Source organism: Rhinoraja longicauda, chromosome 25, assembly GCF_053455715.1.
Source record: "Rhinoraja longicauda isolate Sanriku21f chromosome 25, sRhiLon1.1, whole genome shotgun sequence".
NCBI lineage: Eukaryota > Metazoa > Chordata > Chondrichthyes > Rajiformes > Arhynchobatidae > Rhinoraja > Rhinoraja longicauda.
Window position 1 is genome coordinate 22,476,487 of NC_135977.1, and position 22,787 is coordinate 22,499,273.

Below are 22,787 nucleotides of genomic sequence, written 5' to 3' on the forward strand. Positions count from 1 at the left end.
GCGATGAAAAGTCTCGCGGCTGAGCTGCACCGGGCGATGTTAAGCCCCGCGGCCGAGCCGCACCGGGCGATGTTAAGCCCCGCAGCCGAGCCGCACCGGGCGATGTTAGGCCCCGCGGCCGAGCCGCACCGGGCACTGTTAAGTCCAGCGGCCGAGCCACACCAGCGATGTAAAATCCCGCGGCCGAGCCGCACCGGGCACTATTAAGTCCAGCGGCCGAGCCGCACCGGGCGATGTTAGGCCCCGCGGCCGAGCCGCACCCCGCGCCGTGAGGAAGCGACCTAAAAGAGAAAGGTTTCCCCCACCCCCCCCCCGCCACCCCCCCACCCACACCACCCACACCACCACCCCCCACACATACACAACCAAAAAAAAAAAAAAAAACCCATCCCAACACCGACACACAACAACAAAAAAAGGAAAAAAGACGAACAGACTGTTAGCGAGCCGCAGCCGTTAGGCGCCGCCACTTCCGCAAGTCCTATGCAGTCCTATGCAGTCCTCACCTCTGCGGGTGTGCTCTTCAGTTACTGCCTATATGCAGGAAGCAGCAGCACTGCTGAATGGTTGATTTCCTGAATTGAGGGTGAGGGATAGAGCTATAGGCATCCTTGATGGTCAAGGATGCAGTGGTCAAGGATGCTTAATCCTCTGGTGCTACAGGTGACATGTTGGTGGTAGTTTAGGAGTGATTTTTTTCAAGTTGGCTTTGTTGAAGTCCCCTGCTATGGTGGTAAAGGCTTCAGTGTACACTGACTGATGCTTGTTGACCACGGTGTGCAGCTCCTCCAATGCTAGATGGACGTCTGCCTGGGGTGGGATGCAGACCGCGGTCAGGATGATGGAGGTGAATTCCCTTGGGAGGTAGAAAGGGCGGCACTTTACCGCCAGATGTTCCAGGTGTGGAGAGCAGGAGTTAGACAGAACTGCCACATCTGAGCACCACAAAGAATTGACCATGAGGCAGGCGCCCCCCACTTCTCCCTTTCCCAGATGCCTGCGTTTGGTCCATACAATGCATGGAGAAACCTTCAGGCTGGACAGCTGTCTGGGGAGCTGGGGGTGAGCCATGTCTGTGTGAAACAGAACACAGAGCATTCCCTCAGCTCCCTTTGATAAAGCAGCCTTGACCTTAAGTCCTCCACTTTATTTTCCAGTGTAGGTTCATTCTTTACAATTATTCAATTAGTCATAGAGTGATACAATGTGGAAACAGGCCCTTCGACCCAACTTGCCCACATGTCCCAGCTACACTAGTCCCACCTGCCTGCGTTTGGTCCATATCCCTCCAAACCTGCCCTATCCATGTGTACCTGTTTATGTACATTATTTTCCACATTTCTTAATATCTCATATTTAATTCATTAATTCAGTTACTTTATTTATTAAATCCATATTCCTTAATACATTTCCGTATTTAATAATAATTAAGAATAATAAAACACTCTTGACTTGATTTCCATATTCAAAAATAATTTTTAATGAAAGTCCTTGGAATGGTCTACACTGAACATTACTTGTGGGTTGATAAATATCCAGAGTATGTTAAATACTCTTTATTCCTTCAAAAAGTAATAAATAAAAAGTTTGAGAAGAAGTTTTTTTTCTCTCTTTTGGGGGGGCGGGAGGAGAGGGAGATGTGATCTCGCGATAGGCGCCGCCTTTGTTCAGGCGGCTGGGCTCTGCTTCCTGGAGCGGCGCAGGGGAGGGCAGTGCGCAGGCGCGGGGCTGCGCTCGAGCGGGGAGGGAGAAGCTTTCGTCCGTCTGTCCGCGCGCTCGCTCGTTCTTGGTGCCGGCGCTTCTCCCCTCAGACTCCGCCAAACACACACACACACACACACACTCACAGCATGTCCGGCAGATCAGTGCGGGCCGAGACCAGGAGCAGGGCGAAGGATGACATCAAACGGGTCATGGCAGCTATCGAAAAAGTACGGAAATGGTAAGGGGGAAAAAAAAACACCCGAAGGAAAGAGATGTTTAACAAAAAAAAGGGGGGCCGGCGATCGCTCCGTGTCGGAGGGAGGATGACTTGAGTAGCCCGGGCTTAAAGGAGCAAATTTCCTCCCGCTTACCGGCTCCGATGTGTTGGGAGCCGGATGGCGAGTTTAATTAATTTTAAAAAGATGTAAAAAAAAAGATTTTAAAGCCGTCACAGCGGCTTTCAGTGAAGGGCTGAACCCAGAATCCATTTCGCTGTAGTCACATGAAGCCCGTCTGGCTGCTTTGTGTGGAGTCGGTGCCGGCTGCTGCTGCCGGCACTTTGACTCTTTTGTATGGCTCTGGCTCGGCCCCGACCGCCTTTCATCGTCGCACGGCGCTCTACAGTCCTCTTTAATCTTTCTGTATTATTATTGTTATTGTTGTCGAGAGTTTTATTTTCAAATTTAGCGCTTTGGAGCGCACTTAAGCGGCAGGCGAGGGCATCGACAGAGGAGGAAGTGGGGGATGGCAATTAAAATCTGCTCGATGTAAAACTACATTTATTTTGCAGATTACCTATAGCAGGAATATATTTATTTAATATCTTGATTTCCTAATATCTAATAATAAGTTCCGCAGATTGGAACTTTTTTTGTATCAATTGAGAAATATACTTTCGAACATGAATTTTAAACTCACGAATAAAAATTGTTTTTTTTCTTGTATGACTTTGTTTTGTTTTTTCTTTCCAGTAGCTTTGAGCAAAAATTAAAACATTATACAGCTGTTAGAAGTTTCATGTAGTAAACTCGATGCAGATAATACGGGGGAGTGTTTTCAGTCACTTGGATAAAATAAACTTAAATTCACGTGTTTAACGCGCATCTATCTTCGTGTCCTGAAGTGACCTCTTACCCAGATTTTAATTTTCTTAGTAGTTCACGGTTACAGCTTGTCGATCTTCTATGATCTTGCGGATTTTAAAAAAATGTATTGTAAATTATAGTTTTACTTCAAATTGAATTGTCTTGATTCCATTAATGTTTCTCTTTTAAGAGAAAGGTGTGTATATAGGAAATTGGCTTTCATTTGTGTACCACTTTTCACAACTTTAGGAAATTTCAATGCGCATTTTTGAAACATGAGTACTTCTGATGTAGTTACTGTTGAATTACAACACATAATTTCCTTGCAGCAAACTCCCAGCAAAATGATACATGTAATAACAAGGAACTGCAGATGCTGGTTTACCAAAGAAAGACAATATGCTGTAGTAATTTAAGAAAATAACTGTAAATGCTGGTACAAATCGATTTATTCACAAAATGCTGGAGTAACTCAGCAGGTCAGGCAGCATCTCGGGAGAGAAGGAATGGGTGACGTTTCGGGTCGAGACCCTTCTTCAGACTGAGTAATTTAGTGGGTCAGGCAACATTTCTGGAGAACATGGATTAGACAATAGACAATAGGTGCAGGAGTAGGCCATTCAGCCCTTCGAGCCAGCACCGCCATTCAATGCGATCATGGCTGATCACTCTCAATCAGTACCCCGTTCCTGCCTTCTCCCCATACCCCCTCACTCCGCTATCCTTAAGAGCTCTATCCAGCTCTCTCTTGAAAGCATCCAACGAACTGGCAGAGAATTCCACACCTTCACCACTCTCTGACTGAAAAAGTTCTTCCTCATCTCCGTTCTAAATGGCCTACCCCTTATTCTTAAACTGTGGCCCCTTGTTCTGGACTCCCCCAACATTGGGAACATGTTTCCTGCCTCTAATGTGTCCAATCCCCTAATTATCTTATATGTTTCAATAAGATCCCCCCTCATCCTTCTAAATTCCAGTGTATACAAGCCCAATCGCTCCAGCCTTTCAACATACGACAGTCCCGCCATTCCGGGAATTAACCTAGTGAACCTACGCTGCACGCCCTCCATAGCAAGAATATCCTTCCTCAAATTTGGAGACCAAAACTGCACACAGTACTCCAGGTGCGGTCTCACCAGGGCCCGGTACAACTGTAGAAGGACCTCTTTGCTCCTATACTCAACTCCTCTTGTTACGAAGGCCAACATTCCATTGGCTTTCTTCACTGCCTGCTGTACCTGCATGCTTCCTTTCATTGACTGATGCACTAGGACACCCAGATCTCGTTGAACTCCCCCTCCTCCTAACTTGACACCATTCAGATAATAATCTGCCTTTCTATTCTTACTTCCAAAGTGAATAACCTCACACTTATCTACATTAAACTGCATCTGCCATGTATCCGCCCACTCACACAACCTGTCCAAGTCACCCTGCAGCCTTATTGCATCTTCCTCACAATTCACACTACCCCCCAGTTTAGTATCATCTGCAAATTTGCTAATGGTACTTTTAATCCCTTCGTTTAAGTCATTAATGTATATCGTAAATAGCTGGGGTCCCAGCACCGAACCTTGCGGTACCCCACTGGTCACTGCCTGCCATTCCGAAAGGGCCCCATTTATCCCCACTCTTTGCTTTCTGTCTGTCAACCAATTTTCTATCCATGTCAGTACCCTACCCGCAATACCATGTGCCCTAATTTTGCCCACTAATCTCCTATGTGGGACCTTGTCGAAGGCTTTCTGAAAGTCGTGGTACACCACATTCACTGACTCTCCCCTGTCAATTTTCCTAGTTACATCCTCAAAAAATTCCAGTAGATTTGTCAAGCATGATTTCCCCTTCGTAAATCCATGCTGACTCGGAATGATCCCGTTACTGCTATCCAAATGCTCAGCAATTTCGTCTTTTATAATTGACTCCAGCATCTTCCCCACCACTGATGTCAGACTAACTGGTCTATAATTACCCATTTTCTCTCTCCCTCCTTTCTTAAAAAGTGGGATAACATTTGCTATCCTCCAATCCACAGGAACTGATCCTGAATCTACAGAACATTGAAAAATGATCTCCAATGCTTCCACTATTTCTAGAGCCACCTCCTTAAGTACCCTGGGATGCAGACCATCAGGCCCTGGGGATTTATCAGCCTTCAGTCCCATCAGTCTACCCAAAACCATTTCCTGCCTAATGTGGATTTCCTTCAGTTCCTCCATCACCCTAGGTTCTCCGGCCCCTAGAACATTTGGGAGATTGTGTGTATCTTCCTCAGTGAAGACAGATCCAAAGTAACGGTTTAACTCGTCTGCCATTTCTTTGTTCACTTGTCCGCCATTTCTTTGTTCACTCGTCTGCCATTTCTTTGGTGACATCTCGGATCTTCTTCAGAATAATGATAAATCTTTTTAAAGGTGATTTGAGATATAAATATTGGCCCAGATTCTAGCGTTAACTATCTTCTACATTGTGTCATGGGAATTGTATATGTTCGCCTGAGACAAGACCTTGCTTGACATGCATCTGTCCTGCATTTCAATGGTTTCTTTATTGTCACATTATTGTGTAACAAGTACAGTGAAATACATTTTTTGCCTACAGCTCAGTAAGACTGTGGGTACATAAACACAATCGCCCCCGATAAGTACAAAATGCACAGATTCGCCCACTGAGTTCGTATGCAAGAGGTGCCAGTATACAGTTCCAGCTGCAGCTGGCCACAAAGACCTATTGCAGCCGTCGCCTCCATTTCGGTCATCCTGCAAACCGATATCCCTCCACAGCTGGCCCTCTTCAGCAAGCACCAGACTCCCCTGCTGAGTGCAAGCACCCACTTCTATGGCCTTCCAGTGCTGACTCACTTTTGTGCTTGAGTGGGATACATCATTTTCTGACTAGCAACTGAGCTAAGGCTGACCCAATAAACACAATTACTGCTGCAGTAAATTTTAACACAAATTGTCTTCCAAGTCCCTTTAAGATTTTATTTAAGCTATTCTGTTTGTTAGATGTTTAAAAGTGGGCCATGTATTGTAATCATGGGCAGAAGTCATTACTGCCAAGCTTGAACCTATCCAGCATACTGAATTGCATTTGCCAATGACAATCATTGATTTTTCTTCCCCATTTCAGTGGATGAAATAACAAAAGTCATCTTTTCCCACCCTGGCTGAAGTTGGATCACAGAGAGTAAACATAATGTTTAAAGTTTGCAGTTCAGTGCCATTTTTGGGCAATGGATGAATCTACTGTGGTATCTATTCACAAAATGCTGGAGTAACTCAGCAGGTCAGGCAGCATGCTGCCTGACCTGCTGAGTTACTCCAGCATTTTGTGAATAAATCGATTTGTACCAGCATCTGCAGTTATTTTCTTATACTACTGTGGTATCTAGTTAGCTTGCAAATTGTGCAACTTGAAGTTTATTTGAATGACCACCAAGTTGAGATGCAGCTAACTTCAATGTCGAAATTATAGTTTCAGTTAGAAGGCAAAGGAGACAATGTTCATTCTGCTTGTATTCAATTGCAATCATTTTTATAGTGTAAATAACAAACACCACATATAGAAAACTGTTTTGGAAGTGCATTGCTTTGAAGCCCCATCTCTCAAAATCTCAAGGATGTCTGGGCAGTATTTATTTGCTTGAAGCTGTTTTGTGCGACAGGTAGAGTTGGTCTATATAATTGTAATGCTCACATTGGATGCCCTTTGCAGACATTTTTGAAACCATTTGAGTGCAGGCTAACATCCATGGTACAGTCTTTCAATTCAGTATGTTTACTGTTAAGTTTTGATTCTCTGCTACAAATGTAAGAAACTTGTTGATTATATTGTATTGACAACTTTCTGCCAGAGGTGATGCATTGTCAGCTTAGACTTGCGTTTCTTGCACTGCTGAGGAGCACCAATTCTTTCAACTCTTCTAGTTGCCTTGAGTTTGAGTCTAATACAGATTTAAAAAAAATTGCAGTGAGAAGTAGATTTCTGAATATTAATAGATTTTAGGGTTATGAGGATAATGCAGGAAAATCAACCTGATCTTCATGATGGGCAGAAGAAGGACATTGGGCAAGGTGCCTGACTGTTCCTAGCAGAATTCTTGATGTCATGGATCTCATTTGTGATGCTTAACATTACTACTGTGAACTTTGTTTTTCAGTTTTCTTGGGATCTCAAATCTGGAAACATCTTTTCTTAAAAGTCTTTGGATTTTAAAAACCTAGAGATTTATCTGGCAAACTGTTCATCTTGCAGCCTTTGAGTATTCATTTTTCTAGGTAAAATATTAGGCAGACAAAGCTCTTAGACATTGATTCTATTTGTCCCTCGGGCACATCTGATACCTACGCCGGAAGTTTGTGCCATCTTGTATTTGACCGACATAATGCATTTGAATGATTGTATGGAGCAGAATATTCTGCACTTGCACTGCAACTATACTTGTAACAGCAATATCAAATCCACTTCAGTTGATTGTTTGCAAAGCCATAGTGGGATTTCACATGAGTCCAGACTGGCATTTTTAAGGACTGGAAAATGGATCTAAATGCAGAAATGACAATCTATAAAATTATAATCAAATTAAGGTAGACTAACTGGGTACATAATTTGATTTTAATTGACCTAGAAATAGTTGATTTCCAATGATATGTTGTGATCTTTTGTCAGGGTAGAGATGAAGGACTATAATTTTACTTACAAACCTCCTGTAATGCAGATTAAGAATAGCGGTAGAGCTGAATCTGAAGGCAAGCATATTTTTCGCATTGCTGGGTCTGAATAACAGAGTAGGGAAATGACAAAATCGGGAAGGAGATGTGGCGTTTTCTGGATTCACAATATATTCAGGGGTTTACATTCACTTTGACCCAGAAAATACTAGTGGTTGCCTTGTTTGCAATTGGCTTAACTAAATTGACATGAAATCACATTCCATTTAAACTGCTTACAAATTAGTATAAACAAATAAACATAGTTTTAAAAAGATGCAAATGATCTTTGTTACATTGGTGCCATTTGTATTAAAACTCTGTATTCACTTATTAGAAAGTATGGCTCAGCAGTGTCCTCGAAGTTGACACTTTACTGGAACGAACACATTGGTTAGTAGAAATACATTGCAATTGATGGTCCTTTTTTGTGTGATTTACCAAGGGTCTGACATGGTGCTGGCATGTCTAATGGCTTTAAAACAGTGTTAACTATATAAAGTTTAAAGCACATGCAATGTTTGTATTTGAATTATTAATTTAATGTGACCATTTTGATTTGTGGTTTGAGATATTTTGGCTCTGCTTTCAAGTAATACTTGCATTGACCTGTTACTTTATTATAATACTTTGGAAATGTGAAGAAAATGCAGTGCGACACTTGGATTTGAGGACAGAAAGAGATAGGTTGCGAGGAATTTCAGGAGGGAATTAATTTCTCTGATTGACTGAAGTGAGGTGGGGAGCAAGTAGTTGAAAGGCCTGTAATACAATGTGAAAAATGAAATTGTCAATAGCACGTCATGACAGTTGGAGTAAGATAAAGAATTAAAGTGAAGCCAGGGCTTGTCCTTGTGGACTGAGATGCAATCAGATGCCTGGTTTGGGTTGGTACACGATGCAAAGGTTAAAATCCTGCTTGAGTTGAGGCTTTGGAGTTGGTTCTTGAGATTGTCTCCAGACTCCATTGCAATTTAATATGACATTTAAGGTTTGCATGCTTTCTAAACTGTCTTAGTAATTGAATTAAGAGCTTCGATCAATAGATAGAAAAGTAGATAAGCTGGTGGTTATCAATGCATGTGTTGAAGCTGACCAAATAGACTAGATCTTGAACACAAAGGCTTGAGTCTGAATCCATAAATTTCTTGTATCAGGAGCTTCATTGTGTAAGTTATGTGGTCTAAATAGCTACCCTTTTTTCCCCTCACTAATTCACTGGTTAAAATTTGCATTTGCAGCAAAAGTTAAGAAGCAATACTTGAATTTGTTAATGGGTGTGATGTTCACATCCCAGATTGTGGTTTACCGTCCTCTTCCTTTTCCCACCAAAGTCAAGCAAGTATTTCCAATTGCTGTCAATCACTGAAAGGAAAGCAGCAGCAAGGTCACTGGCAATTTATGAAAAATATATAATTTGGTGTCACTTTATCTGTTGAATCTTGCACATGTGCTTTAGAATTATTAAGACACTTGAAATTTGATCATTGTCGTTTTTTTAAAACGGGTAGGTATGGAAGCCAGACTGGCGATAGGAGGGCTCCTTAAAAGTCAATGTGGTGACCAATCTCGTCTCGGATTAATCAGTTTGTAGTGTGCTGTATTGCTTGTTGGAGCAACTCCGTTTGTTTTGTTCTTGGAAAGATGGAGCCTAGGTTTAAAGTCTAATACAGAAGTCTAAAGTCTAAATTAGCCTACTAATCTTTCTTGTCCTATTCTTTTAAAAAGCATGTTATATTAATAATTCTGCTAAATTGCCAGAACCATTTTCATTTTTTATGCAACCTCGATACAACTGTTTGTATGTACAAATAATCCTGTAAAACCATAATACAAGTGAAAATATTTCCTGGTTTGTATTTAAATCTGTTAATTTCCTGAAACAGGGAGAAGAAATGGGTGACTGTTGGTGACACGTCGCTAAGGATCTACAAATGGGTGCCTGTAACAGAACCTAAAGTTGATGATGTAAGTTGCAATCTGTAGACAAAGAGATTAGAGTTAAGAGAAGTACTGAATAAAAAAATGTTAGGTACTGTTCTGTTACTCAATTTCCATAATGGCTTTGAATTTGCATTCTCAAAGTTGCTGCTTTGCGTATAAACAGTAGAAAAATACTGATAGTATAAGAAACTATTGTAAAGGTCTCTTGTAGAAAATTCTGGGAAATACATTTAGTTATCAAGATTTATGGAACCCCTGGGTTCTTGAAAGCGAATACACTGTGATCATTTTCAGTTTCATACCCTCTGTGCCCAAAGAAAATTGTCCTCGAAATGTTCACAAAGTAGTGCTCATGCTAGAAAACTGAACAGTTTAGAACATGTTTTGAGCAACGTATGAACCTAGTACAACTGACATCACTAATTAATTTGCATGCCAAATTCCATTAAAAATTTCAAATGCTCACATTTATATTGTGAAGTGGGTAATGATAGTTGGATAATGGGAAGGCTTTCTGGCTAATGCATATCTTCACTGGTGTGAGGATTAGCCAAAGCTTGATTGATAATGAACAAGCTCATATTACTTTTACCACATCTTTCAGCACGCATCATAAATGTTTGAAATGTTGATGTAAAATTGTCCCAAAAAATTGCAGTGGGAAAACTGTGAATAGGAAGCATATATTATAAGCAAGATTTGATTGCCAAAGTGTTGTTTAAAAAAAATAGTTGTAACATTCAGAATATCTTATTTGTTTGGCTCAGAAAAATAAAAAGAAGGGGAAAGATGACAAATGTGGATCTGAAGTGACAACTCCGGAAAACAGCTCCTCCCCAGGCATGATGGATATTCAAGGTAGGTATATTTGTTTTGATTGAAATTAATAACGAGAAATAGAAGTAGCTTTTGGCCCCTAATGCCGTTGCTGTATTTCATTCAGTATACCTACAACTTACATTACTTCATCACAACTTTTCTTGCACCAACCTCGTGTCCCTTTCTTTATTCCTTCAATATTCCCTAATTGCTGTATGTGTGTGTTAATTTTCAGTGATTTGTTGTACTTGGGACCCTCAAAACATCAACACCTTTCAATTCCGTCGCAATTCAAAAATATTCTGCCTTTTATTGTGGATGACTCTTCTTGCACATTTTCCATCTTGTGTGTGCCTGCCCATGTATTTAGCCAATGTGTCTCCTCCTTTTAATGAATGCTCTCGCACATCATATTGGCCTTCCTGTGAGTGAGTGCGGAAAGCGACAAACCCAGATCGAGTCTTCAGCACTGTCCTCGAAACCAGCGCAGAGCAGCAGGCAGGAGTATTTGCAGACATAATTGAAATATTATGCCGATCTGCCGTGTGTCCCCCACCCCTCCCACTGGCTTTAAGAAGACCGCTATCAACCTGGTGCCAAAGAGAAATTGGGCAGCCCGATTTAATGACTACTGTTCGATGGCTCTGACATCCATCATCAAGTGCTTTGACGCTTGTTAGATCCACTGCAATTCACCTCCCACTGCAGCAGGCAGACTCCATCCTCCTGGCCCTATACTCTTCCATGAAACATTTGGATAACAAAGACACAGGTGATAAGACTCCCATCTATTGACTTTGGTTCTGCCTTCAGCAACATCATTCCAACCAAACTTCTCTCCAAACTCCTGTTCTGATATAGGATTCAACACCCCCCCTCTACAATTAGATCCTGGCCCATAGACTGCAATCTGTAAGGATAGGCAACATAATATTCTCCTCCATAATTCTTAATACCAAATTCTGTTCTGACTCCCATGTATGAGTGAAGAAGGGTTCAGACCCGGTTGACCGACAGAAAGCAAAGAGTGGGGATAAATGGTTCCCTTTCAGAATGGCAGGCAGTGACTAGTGGGGTACCGCAAGGCTCGGTGTTGGGACCGCAGCTATTTACAATATACATCAATGACTTGGATGAAGGGATTAAAAGTACCATTAGCAAATTTGCAGATGATACAAAGCTGGGTGGCAGTGTGAACTGTGAGGAAGATGCTATGAGGTTGCAGGGTGACTTGGACAGGTTGTGTGAGTGGGCGGATGCTTGGCAGATGCAGTTTAATGTGGATAAGTGAAATTATCCACTTTGGTGGTAAGAATAGGAAGGCAGATTATTATCTGAATGGTCTGAATAATCTTATCGAAACGTATAAGATTATTAAGGGGTTGGACACGTTAGAGGCAGGAAACATGTTCCCAATGTTGGGGGAGTCCAGAACCAGGGACCACAGTTTAAGAATAAGGGGTAAGCCATTTAGAACAGAGATGAGGAAAAACCTTTTCAGTCAGAGAGTTGTGAATCTGTGGAATTCTCTGCCTCAGTGGGCAGTGGAGGCCAATTCTCTGAATACATTCAAGAGAGAGCTAGATAGAGCTCTTAAGGATAGCGGAGTCAGGGGGTATGGGGAGAAAGCAGGAACGGGGTACTGATTGAGAATGATCAGCCATGAACACATTGAATGGCGGTGCTGGCTCGAAGGGCCGAATGGCCTACTCCTGCACCTATTGTCTATTTATGAAGAGATACTTTTTGTACTTCATCTATTAATTGTTTAGAATGCATCCAAATGAACCATACATTTGAATATCAAGTACTTGTCCCCATAGGCATAAATCTTGTATAATCAAATGTATTCAAAAATCTTGTCTAATCAAATGTGTTCTAGTGTTTGACCTCTGATTACGGTACTGGAAAATGTGAAGCTGTTGTCTTTTGATCAGAATTTCATTGCTCATGTGAATGTTTTTCTTCAGCCTGTTGGTGTTTTTTAAAAAAGTGATAACATCTCACAAGAACCATATTAACTCAGCATTTTTCCTAGGTCTCCAACAAAGGCATTTTCCTCTCCATGCTCCTATGGGATCTTGGAATAATTTTAGAGCATGGAGAGCTAATCCTTTGCAATATATAGATTTATTAAAACACCTGTTGCTTTGTACTTTGTAGAGGTATTGGCCATGGACTACCAAAATAAAGATAAACATAACACTAAAAGATTGCCAGAATTTATTTCTGGTATTCATCTGCAATTTTTTGTCTATGTCAAAAAGATTTTTTTAAAGTCAACAAGTGTTTTCCTCTTTCCTTTTTCATTTTCAAGCATATTACTAATGCATAAAATTGTTTATTTGATTTTTTTTTCCTTTATGAATTAGATGAGAACAGTAATCAGAGTTCCATAGCAGATGCCTCTCCAATGAAGCAGGAAAATAGCAGTAACCCAAGTCCTGCACCAGAGCAGAATTCAGTAACTCAAGCAGAAGGATCTGACATCCGGACCGAAGAAATTCACCCCCCAGTCAAAGAACAACCCAGCTCTGATGGTAAGCTTTCAAACAATTTGTTGATGGGGAAACCAGAACTTTGTGGAAACATCCTAAGGCTCCAATCCCAATTATTGTTATATATGCATTTCAGCTTCTTCAGCGGAAGAAATGGTTAAAATCAGCTTATTGATTGAATCCATTGTTGTTTTGATGGAAAATCAATATGTTTATAATATAAACTTTTGAGCATGACATCTCAGTTATTCTTGTTTATAAGCAAATGGACTGTCTTGTGTTTTATAGATTTATCTCAAATTTATCTTAGAACAGATGGGTGACAAAATTACATTCCATCAAATAAATTGTTACAAATGGGGAAGAGATGACAAATTTAAATCGGGGTAGGATTTTTAGGAAGTCGAGGCAAATATTGTAGCGTAATCTGTTAATAATTGTTAGTAGGACATTAATTAACAATGGCTTATAATGCAGTTTACCAGTACTAGAATCTAGTAAACAGTTGCACTTTTGCGGTCTATGTCAAATATTTGACAACATTTAAAATTACATAGTTGCAAGATGCTTGTACGGTTCTATATAAACAATATGAAGGAGCATTTATTAAAATTATCCAACTAGAGTTGCTGCTTTACAGCGAATGCAGCGCCGGAGACTCAGGTTCGATCCTGACTACGGGTGCTGCACTGTAAGGAGTTTGTACGTTCTCCCCATGACCTGCGTGGGTTTTCTCCGAGATCTTCGGTTTCCTCCCACACTCCAAAGACGTACAGGTATGTAGGTTAATTGGCTGGGTAAATGTAAAAATTGTCCCTAGTGGGTGTAGGATAGTGTTAATGTACGGGGATCACTGGGCGGCACGGACTTGGTGGGCCGAAAAGGCCTGTTTCCGGCTGTATATATATGATGATATGAACATGTTGTAATATGCTTGTAAAATGTATAGCGTCCGTATTGCCATTCTTCATGTTTGGTATGGTATGGTTTCCATGACTACGTAAGTATGTAAAAGATTTTCATACCTATACCTTTTATAATGATCTATTTCTTCCTGGTGAAACAACTGGCAATTGATGTACTATTACATAATGTTCCACACCAAATTGGTAACTCCGGTTTTCCATATGATTGTGGAACAAAATGGCCACGTTGTGGAAATTAATAATGAGTAAATTGTGGTTTTCACCACCAAGCTCAGCTGTTGGTCACATGCATCTTCTATCTTCACATGCAGTTTCCCATTGGATTCATGAGTGAGAACTATCATTTAAATTCTAATTCCCTACCACAGATGCTAAAGTTATTTGCAGCACTGTTACTCAGATAATTTTTAACATAAAACTAATGGGCATTGAACCTGGAATCTTGCCTTGATTAGAACATTAAAAGATGAGTTAGGAATGTTCTTCTTGGTTTTAAATTGAGTACTTAAACTAAATGAGGAATAATGCGTCTGCAGGAGAAATTGCCAGTTAATGGTTTTGCGAACTGTTTGGGTTCAATCGGTCTATTCATTGTTATTTTCATTAATATATACTTGGGCGATTCATTTATTTTACAGCAGGTGTCGGGGTATGTGCTTATGTGTGTGTGATGTTGCTGATGTGTGGTATTCTAGTGGAAGATAAACATTCACAAAGCAAGTTAATAAACCTGTAATCTAGCTGGTTAAATGGAAATAGTGTGTAACTAGCAACAAGAAAAATGCCCATGTAAAGGTTGGTGCGATCGCGAAAATGGGTAAAGAAAACTTTTCCCTTGTTAATCTTCAGAAACCTTTGTTATTATTGCTGCTGGAGATGTTTTTATGTCCCAGTTCATTTCCTGTCTTGTCAGTGGAGTGATCTCTAGGGGGCGATCAGGATGGATTTTGAGTTGATAATGCACAAAAGGAATCCCTTGTGACCTCTTCTCTGGGGAGGTCAACACTCTACTCCAATTGGCAGTACATGGAGTTTGCAAAGTGACCTCTCTGGGAAATGTCCAAACCTCAATCTCACTATCATGTGGCTTTGCAGGTGATCTTTCTTCTTTTTAACTATTCAGCCTTGTATTACACTTTAATGTTGCTATCCTGATATTTATTTAGTTTTTTCATTATTCTAGCTTTAAAAATAATAGGTAAACAAGTTATCCACCTCTACAACCATTTATTGCCACAAAATTTACCATGTATGTATTCATTTCACAGTATTATATCACGAATAGGCGAGGTGGCAGAGAATAAAAGATGAGTTAATCTGTTGATAGACTTGTAACACTATCACAAACCTGTGCACCACATAAAAATGTACTTGAGAATCGGTTTAGGTTCAGAGGTTTCTAACTGGTCTGTATCGACTTGAACTTTCCATGATGGATCTGTTAACTTTGCTTTTTTTTTTTTTAAGAGTGTGTATAGTTGGATCCATAAAAGCACCATTGACCACAGGGATCAAAAATATTGCTTGCCAAATTAATTTGTTTTATCTTAAGTACTGAAAAGGATATCTAATGTAGTTTGGTGGAACTGTTACAACTAGAGATGGTTATTTGGCGCACGAGGGTGGAGAGACAAGGAACCGCAGATGCTGGTTTACAAGAAAAGACAGTGCTGGAGCAACTCAGTTGGTCAAGCGGCAACTGGCGAACATGGATGGGTGATGTTTCAGATCAGGACCCTTCAGACTGAATCTGATAGGAAAGTGGGGGCAGGACAAAATCTGGCACGTGATAGATGGATACAGGTGGGGGGGGGGGGTGATTGCCAGATGGTTGAACAAAGGCCAGAAATGGAAAGACAAAGTGTGCGATAATGAGAAAGGGATAGAAGTGGTGAGAATTGTATCCACCTATCACTTAGCAGACTTTCTTCCAGCTTTCTCTTCCCCTAATCGTTACCTCCACATTCTCTAGGCATGCTGTCTGGAGCATTGAGTTAATCCAGCACTTTTTATTTTTTTAAATTGTATTAAAGTTTTTTTTATATAGTAAATATTCCTTTATTTCATATTCCTTTCTGGTCATTTGTCACAACTAGTTTTCATCCTTAACATCTTGGTGATGATTTGTACCCCGGGGGTAGATTATGGAGAGGGAAGGGCATCGGCACACCTTTTAAATAGCTGTCTTTTTTCATCATCAAGATTTAACTAGTTGATTCTTGTTGGTGTATTTATTTATAACTTCTCAACCCTTGTTGGTGTATTATTTCATAACTTCTCAAACCTGGATTGGTTTCAGCTAATATGGTAATCATTTTTAAACCGTTATGAACTTGCCTCATAACTTAAAATTTGCATAGACTCCATTTTGGTGTTAAATTTATAATTTTGAGATAGTAACTTTTAAATGTTACATGTAATTGAACAAAATTAATTTCTTAATTTCTTTTTCTTGCTTCATTAGCAACTCAAAACAATTCTTTCAGGAAAAACGAAATATTTGCTTTCCTAATTTCAGTTTTGGGTTTCGAGAGGAAGAGGGAAAAATCCTGTCGTCATTATCCCCGTAATTTTATACCTGAATAATATAAATGCCTTTTAATTTTTTATAAAGGTATACACTTTATTTCCATTGGCCTGTGTACATTTTGATATTCCCACCCTCACCCCATAGGCATTGTGGCTTTTTGTTATCTGACTTGATTGTGAACTGCATTGAAAATAATCATTAGATTCCATTACTGCATTTATAAATGCTGACTTTTTGAAAACCTTTTGAAATAGTCTCAGTTTTATCATGTTTGACAAAGAGTTCCTGTTATGGATTGGTTACAATTATCTGAAGAATATGGTCATGCTGAAATGAAAAGGTCAAGATATTGAATGAAGGAACAGTAATTGTGTTTTAAATGTATTACTACAGAACTGGCTTATTTTAGTGGGAGGAAATCAAGGTTGCACCAATTTTTCAACGGTTCTGTTTAAAAATAAGGAAATCTTGTATTTTACTCTTGCATAAACAAAATGATTTGGCAGCAATATTTTCCATGCTTTAAGTTTGGTTTACCAAAGTATTTCACTAGAATGTGAAAGATTTTAATCCAATTATTTTGAATCCTTTTAGCTCATCCACACCATTTAACCGCTAATCGGACAGGCCACCTGGGTGCTTCTATAAATACTTTAAATGAAGTGTGCATGTCACTTATAACTTTTACCCCACTGGTTAGGAATGTAAATTTGTTTGAAATAATGGATGTAATCATGCGGCTGTCAAACTTTGACGATAGTGCATTGACTAGAAGTGGGTGAGTGATCGTGACATGTTCTGGTGCGCTATTTATCTTTATATTTTATATTTGCAGAATGATAGCATTGTAACTGATCAAAGAAATAAGATTGTTTAGAAAACTTCCCAAATTTTGTGTCTAATTCTGTGTGCCTATAGTCTGCTTTTTATTGAAATATTGAAATACCAAATTCTTCAGAAAAGATTTGTAATCAGGTTTTTTTTCTCATTGAAAGGATTCAGCTGTGAGTTTGCAGATCTTCAGTGTGTTGTGTCGAGTAAACTTGACAGCTTTATCACATTTTGCATAATATCTAAAGTATCTGATAAAGATGCTAGTGATTTGTGAATAGTGTTACAAAGGTAAAAGGAATATAGATCTGATAGATTTTCCTTTACTCTTTATTACAGACACATCACCACCACCAGAGGCAAATTCCCAAACTCCTGCGGAATCGTCCCTGACTGATGTAGAGAAATCAGATGTGCAGCCATCAGGAGTGAAAGAGAACAAAGAGACAACCAAAGATTCTCGGGTAGAAATTAGGAAATAATGACAGTATAACAAATTCCAAACAAATAAGCGCATTGGAATTTCTTAATAAAAGCTAAAACTTCCAAGCTATTAATTTGAAAGAAAAGGTTTTTTGGTATTATATAGATTCTTTTAAGACACGTAATTTGAATTTGCAATCCCTAAGTCGAGAACAAATATAACCAATGGTAAATATTCATGATGTGCAAAATGGATGTACAAATGTTCAGCTTGCCTTTGATTTAAAAGAATTTGTAAATGTAAATTAAAAATGGATTAGTCTCCAACCAAATCTTAACTGTCAAAATGTGCTCTTAGAAGTTCTGGTTAAATTATTTATGCTAGTAAACCAGGTGGAATTGAATAATGGACTGAGAAAATGTTGATGGCATTTAAAAATTTCTTCTTTTGGAGGATGGTGAACCTTTGGAATTCTATCCCTGACAGCTGTGAAAGTAGACTCATCATATTCATTCCAAACGCAGATTAATAGATTTCTGTACAATAGGAGAAGCAAGGAATATAGGAATAACGCTTAAAAATTATGCATTGGTCTAAGATCAACCATGATGAAAGGCAAAGTGTGCTTTAAGGGTTGCGTGACCATTATTCATGTTTTTAAACAAAACTTATGATAATCAAGGCTAAAACTAACTATTGTTAAACATTCAGGGCATAATATTTATAACTTACATGGTGCTTAATACTAGTGCTCTCATGCAAATGTTTTTACGTGCCCCACTTGAATTAGAGATGGTCCTTTCTATATGAATTTTGTGGCTTTGTGATTGGACTTTACACAACTTTATTAAAATGACTCAACGAGTCTTCATAATAAAAGCCTAGTGAAAACGATAATTTGATTCCTGTTTTTTTATCTTTCAGGAATCTGAAGATGGAGAGCCGCTTCCAAAAAAGCTCAGAACAGAGACCCCTCAGCAGAGTGCTGAGGAAAGTTAGGCTGTTCATTAAACTGTGGGGTTACCTTCCACATAAAGGTACATCAATGGCCTCATTTCAGACCAACCTTCTAGAAACTTTCACATATTACTGAACGTGGAGGAACCACTGACCACTAAGGAATGTTGAGTCGTAATCCAAGAGAAAAAAACTGGGAAGACTGGACAGATATGAAGCTGACTAATTTCTCCTGTGAAATAACATTCTAGTGATTTATATATTTAAATTACTTTTGCTGTTAAAGTTGGGTGGGGTGGGTGGAAGAAATGGACTCAGGAGGGTTGACGCACTGGTAGTTTATAAAACTTGTCAAGATCACATGTTTTTTGCTGCTGTATTTTCATTCTTTTATTTATGTTATGAAATATTTAATGATGGTACAGGTCAGAATTAGTGTACGAATGAAATCCATTATTCATGCCATTTAATTCCATTTTGTGCCTCTTAAAATGACCACTATCTTGTCGAAAATGCTCTGTTTGAATAATGCCTTGAAAATAGTAAGATTCTCTTTGTGATCATGTTAATCAGTATAATACAGTCTGAATTAATTGGTCCATCTCGCATTTAGCTTTGTAACTTAGAAATGTGGAGCGGGTATTTATATAAGATAACTATTTCCTTAAATACATCCCATATACAGGTTGTAATATTAATTTACCAGGGTGTGAACAGAGTTTTCTAGGTAAGAGGTTTGTAAGGGTATTATTTTTACACTATAGTGGATATGTAATTGAATTGAACCAATCAATAATCAATCAAATAGTGACAATTAGAGTGTCCACAATAGTGGGTCATTGCTTTGGCTCATTTATCTTGACCAAGTCGGACCATGATTTGGATACCCAGTTCAATCTGTGCTAATAAGTATGTAAGTTGTGTTTATTTGTTTTTGATATTCTGCGGCAGATTTTGGTGATAGTGTTACAGATCTAACACAAATGTTGGGTATAGTCTTTGTCAATTTTGTGTGCGGTGGGGAGACCAGTAAAATGGGAGAAAATATAAATGCTGAACCTTGAACCTTTTTCTTCCAAAAAAAATAATTTTAGTTTGTAATTTCTGATTTGTTAGCTAATGATAGGTAACCTTCCAATTTGGGTACTGCGACTTCATTTAGTATTGACACATTTCAAATTGATGTGAAACTCGCAAATTTTGTCAATACTGTTCTAAATTTTAAAACTTTTACAATCCTGACAAGTGCGGCATTTTCTTAAATTATATTTTCTGCAGTGTCATACAAGTGTCCAGGGATTAACCCCTTGAAACCTCAATGTAAGGTTTTGAAGACCATGGCACTAAAAATGTGGACTCGGATGTGAACTATGGAACTCACTTCTTAAATTGCCCTTTTTAAATTTAACATTGCTCCATTATAAACGATTGCCACCAGATGCACTTAATTCCAGTTCTAAGATATTGGTAGACATCTATACCTCATGCATTCCTCTTTAAATGATAACCTATATAAACATTTATAGTTACCTATCCCAGTGAAGATGTATGTGAGCTTTGAACTAAATAACTGCTGAACACAATAAAGACATTACTGATTTATTTATTTGATGCTCTTAATCACTATTATGAGACCCATGGCTTCAAACACTAATAATGGAACTTAACATTAAATTCAAAATCCTGGCTGTATTCAAGGAATTAAAATTAGATTAATTTCCTATACCCTATTACAATTACATTATGCAAATATTACGAGTGCTTCTGTTTAAAGGGTTAGAATCATATAAATCTGGCCATTTGCCTGATTATCACACTTTCACATACTGGCATGACCAAATTTCTCCATCTTAAACTGAAGCCAATATGTAATAAACAGAATTTAAACTCCAAGTATTCACTATTGCCTTGTACAAATGTTGAATTTCAATAACGGGCCGTTTTAATTTTCAAATTCTATAACTTACTGCCATCAGTTTACCCAGCATAAATTTCATTTTGAACATCCAAGTTTTTCATTATATGCTTGAACTGCAGTAGTGACTTTGATATCTAATTCGTTTTACTTAAATGGGCTTCAAGTTCAGTATATTAATGGGGGACATTGGTTGTAAAGCACATAGTACAGACTTTGCTGCCCTTCGCCCACTTCTGTTAGTACAGTTGAAGAACTATTCTGCCAATAGGTTCTTAACCTGTTGGTATAGGAAGTAGTATTGTTTTCTGCAAAGAACAAGATGTAAAAGCTTGGGTGATGAAGACTGAAATGTTTCCCTCACTTAGTTTTTGACTTATTTTTTCAATTATTTGCCCTCTCCTCTTCACATCTGTTTGCAGTTGATTTAAGTATTTGACTTTTATTAAACTTTGTGGGAAATGGTTTCAAATTTGTGGCTTAGTTATCTTAGTGTTGCAAGAAATGTAAACAAAGTCAGCATTGTGTTCAATACTATTTGTCATGGTATAGTAGCATTTTAGTATGTACTAGTTTGGAGTGCGTCAGTAACTAGTATTTCTGGTTACAATCTGAAAATCAAAAATAATGCTGGCAAAAGTGCATCTAGTGATATTTAGACATCCAAGCAATTTATATATCTTTAACAAAGTCCCAAATGGTTTACAATTAAATTTTCATGACAAGTGGGAACTTTTTTAGAAATTAAAGATTTTTTTGTCATGGAGACTTGTTGAATTATCAAAGTCAAATTACCTTCCAAATCGTATGATAAAATGTTTGCAGAAATGCTAAGCTAAGTACAAAGGGATATTTTTGCAGTTAGTACAACTGGACCACAAACAAATTACAAATGACGTGCAGGTCCTTAAAATTAAGTACTGATAAATCGCTCTGTGGTTCTCAACGGTGTGTACTATCTGAAAAATCCTATATGGTAATAGACAAAAATACACGAGTCATTAGTTTGTTCCCAGTTCAGCGTGTTTTCCTGCTGTTTTAATTATCAGTTCCATAAGAGAAGGCCTTTCATTATCAAAATTCATGCCAGACTCTTGCAAGTAATTTTAGATGGGCATAAGACGAATACTGTTTACTTTTAACTAGTCCACAGAAGTGCGATTTAGTTCTAGTTATTTTGGGAACCTTGTAACTTACTGGGGACTGACAAAATTCTAGCTAGGTTCAACAGTATTACTATTGTTTTGTTCTGGTTACATAAACCAAAATGTTTTAACGGTAGATTTACTAAATATCTGGTGTATAACACCCAAAATGGAAAAGCTGAGTGACTTTCGTGTCGATATTTGTCAGTTTCAAGACTGCTGCAGTGAAAGTTAGTTGTATAACTCGTGTCATGAAGGGGCTTAACAGTATGATTTTTTAAAAACAATTAGCAACACTAATGAACTTTGTAGATGTGGTATGAGTGTTTTATAAAGTCAGTTGTAGTCTTGCCTTTCCATGATTAAATTTGACTTTTGCTAATAGAATTTCTGTACAGTGTAATTTTGGTACTGTCTGTTTTTCCATTTGAAACTTGTAAAGTTGTATGTTCAAGAAAGCCTCTGGCAAAAGGTATAGAATTGATTTCCATTCTATTGTGAAGGCTGCATCACCTCTACAGCAAGAAAATCTTGTAATTTTAAAAGCTGGGGTGAACCATTTTTCCTTTTGTACTACAAAGTAAATATTGGAGCTTCTGTTACACCTTCTTAAAACTTTCCATCAAAGGAAAGCTTTGAAATATATTCCATCCTAGATCTGTAAATTCTAAACTGAGTATCTTGTTAGACTGGAACATTGCTTTGACCAGAATCAGTTTAACTTTATGAACTAGATAAACTTTGACTTTTAAACCGTGTCCTTGAAATTTTAAAGGAATTGAAGCACCACATTCCAAATTTTTTTTGTAGAAGTGCTGGCGCTTATTTATTAATAAATTGACACAGCAGTTTGTACTGCTGCACTATTAACTACAGAAAACTATGTGAATCTTGTCTGGGTATCAACATGAATAAATTTATCTAATTGACCATATTTTAAACTATAATTTCTAGAGATCATGGCTATCATGAAAAACCTAACACTTTGAATGCAATGTGCTGTACAGCAGTGTTTTCTTTCTTATTTATTCCTTTAAGTATGGTTTGTACCATGTACAATGACTGTTTTCATGAATAAAAAAAGTTGTATAACATGGATTTTGTTTTAAATTAATATCAATGTATATTTATTTCTGGAATCTTGATATCAAGGTTACAAATGCAGAAGGTCTTTTTAAATCTTCCATTGACTCCCTGAGCATATATGATTACTATTTGCATGCATGCACTACTAACTACAAATATTAAATCTATCCAAACTTATTGCAAATGAAGCTGCTCACTATAACCATTTTCC

General features: G+C 38.4%; 1 protein-coding gene across 3 annotated transcripts; it reads left to right on the forward strand.

The window, feature by feature from the left end:
• The first annotated feature begins 1,725 nt into the window (after positions 1–1,725).
• bcl7a (BAF chromatin remodeling complex subunit BCL7A) lies at positions 1,726–22,556 on the forward strand. 3 transcript variants are annotated; one of them, XM_078421665.1, is made up of 7 exons: positions 1,726–1,931; positions 7,839–7,894; positions 9,388–9,469; positions 10,213–10,303; positions 12,637–12,804; positions 17,389–17,513; positions 18,398–22,556. In XM_078421665.1, exons 1-7 carry the CDS (start codon positions 1,851–1,853, stop codon positions 18,470–18,472), a joined length of 678 nt encoding a protein of 225 aa, XP_078277791.1. In that variant the 5' UTR covers positions 1,726–1,850; the 3' UTR covers positions 18,473–22,556. The 3 variants fall into 3 exon arrangements, with proteins under 3 accessions (XP_078277791.1, XP_078277792.1, XP_078277794.1); XM_078421666.1 differs by lacking the exon at positions 7,839–7,894 and having other exon boundaries at positions 1,726–1,942; XM_078421668.1 differs by lacking the exon at positions 7,839–7,894 and having other exon boundaries at positions 1,732–1,931.
• The last annotated feature ends 231 nt before the right edge of the window (positions 22,557–22,787 follow it).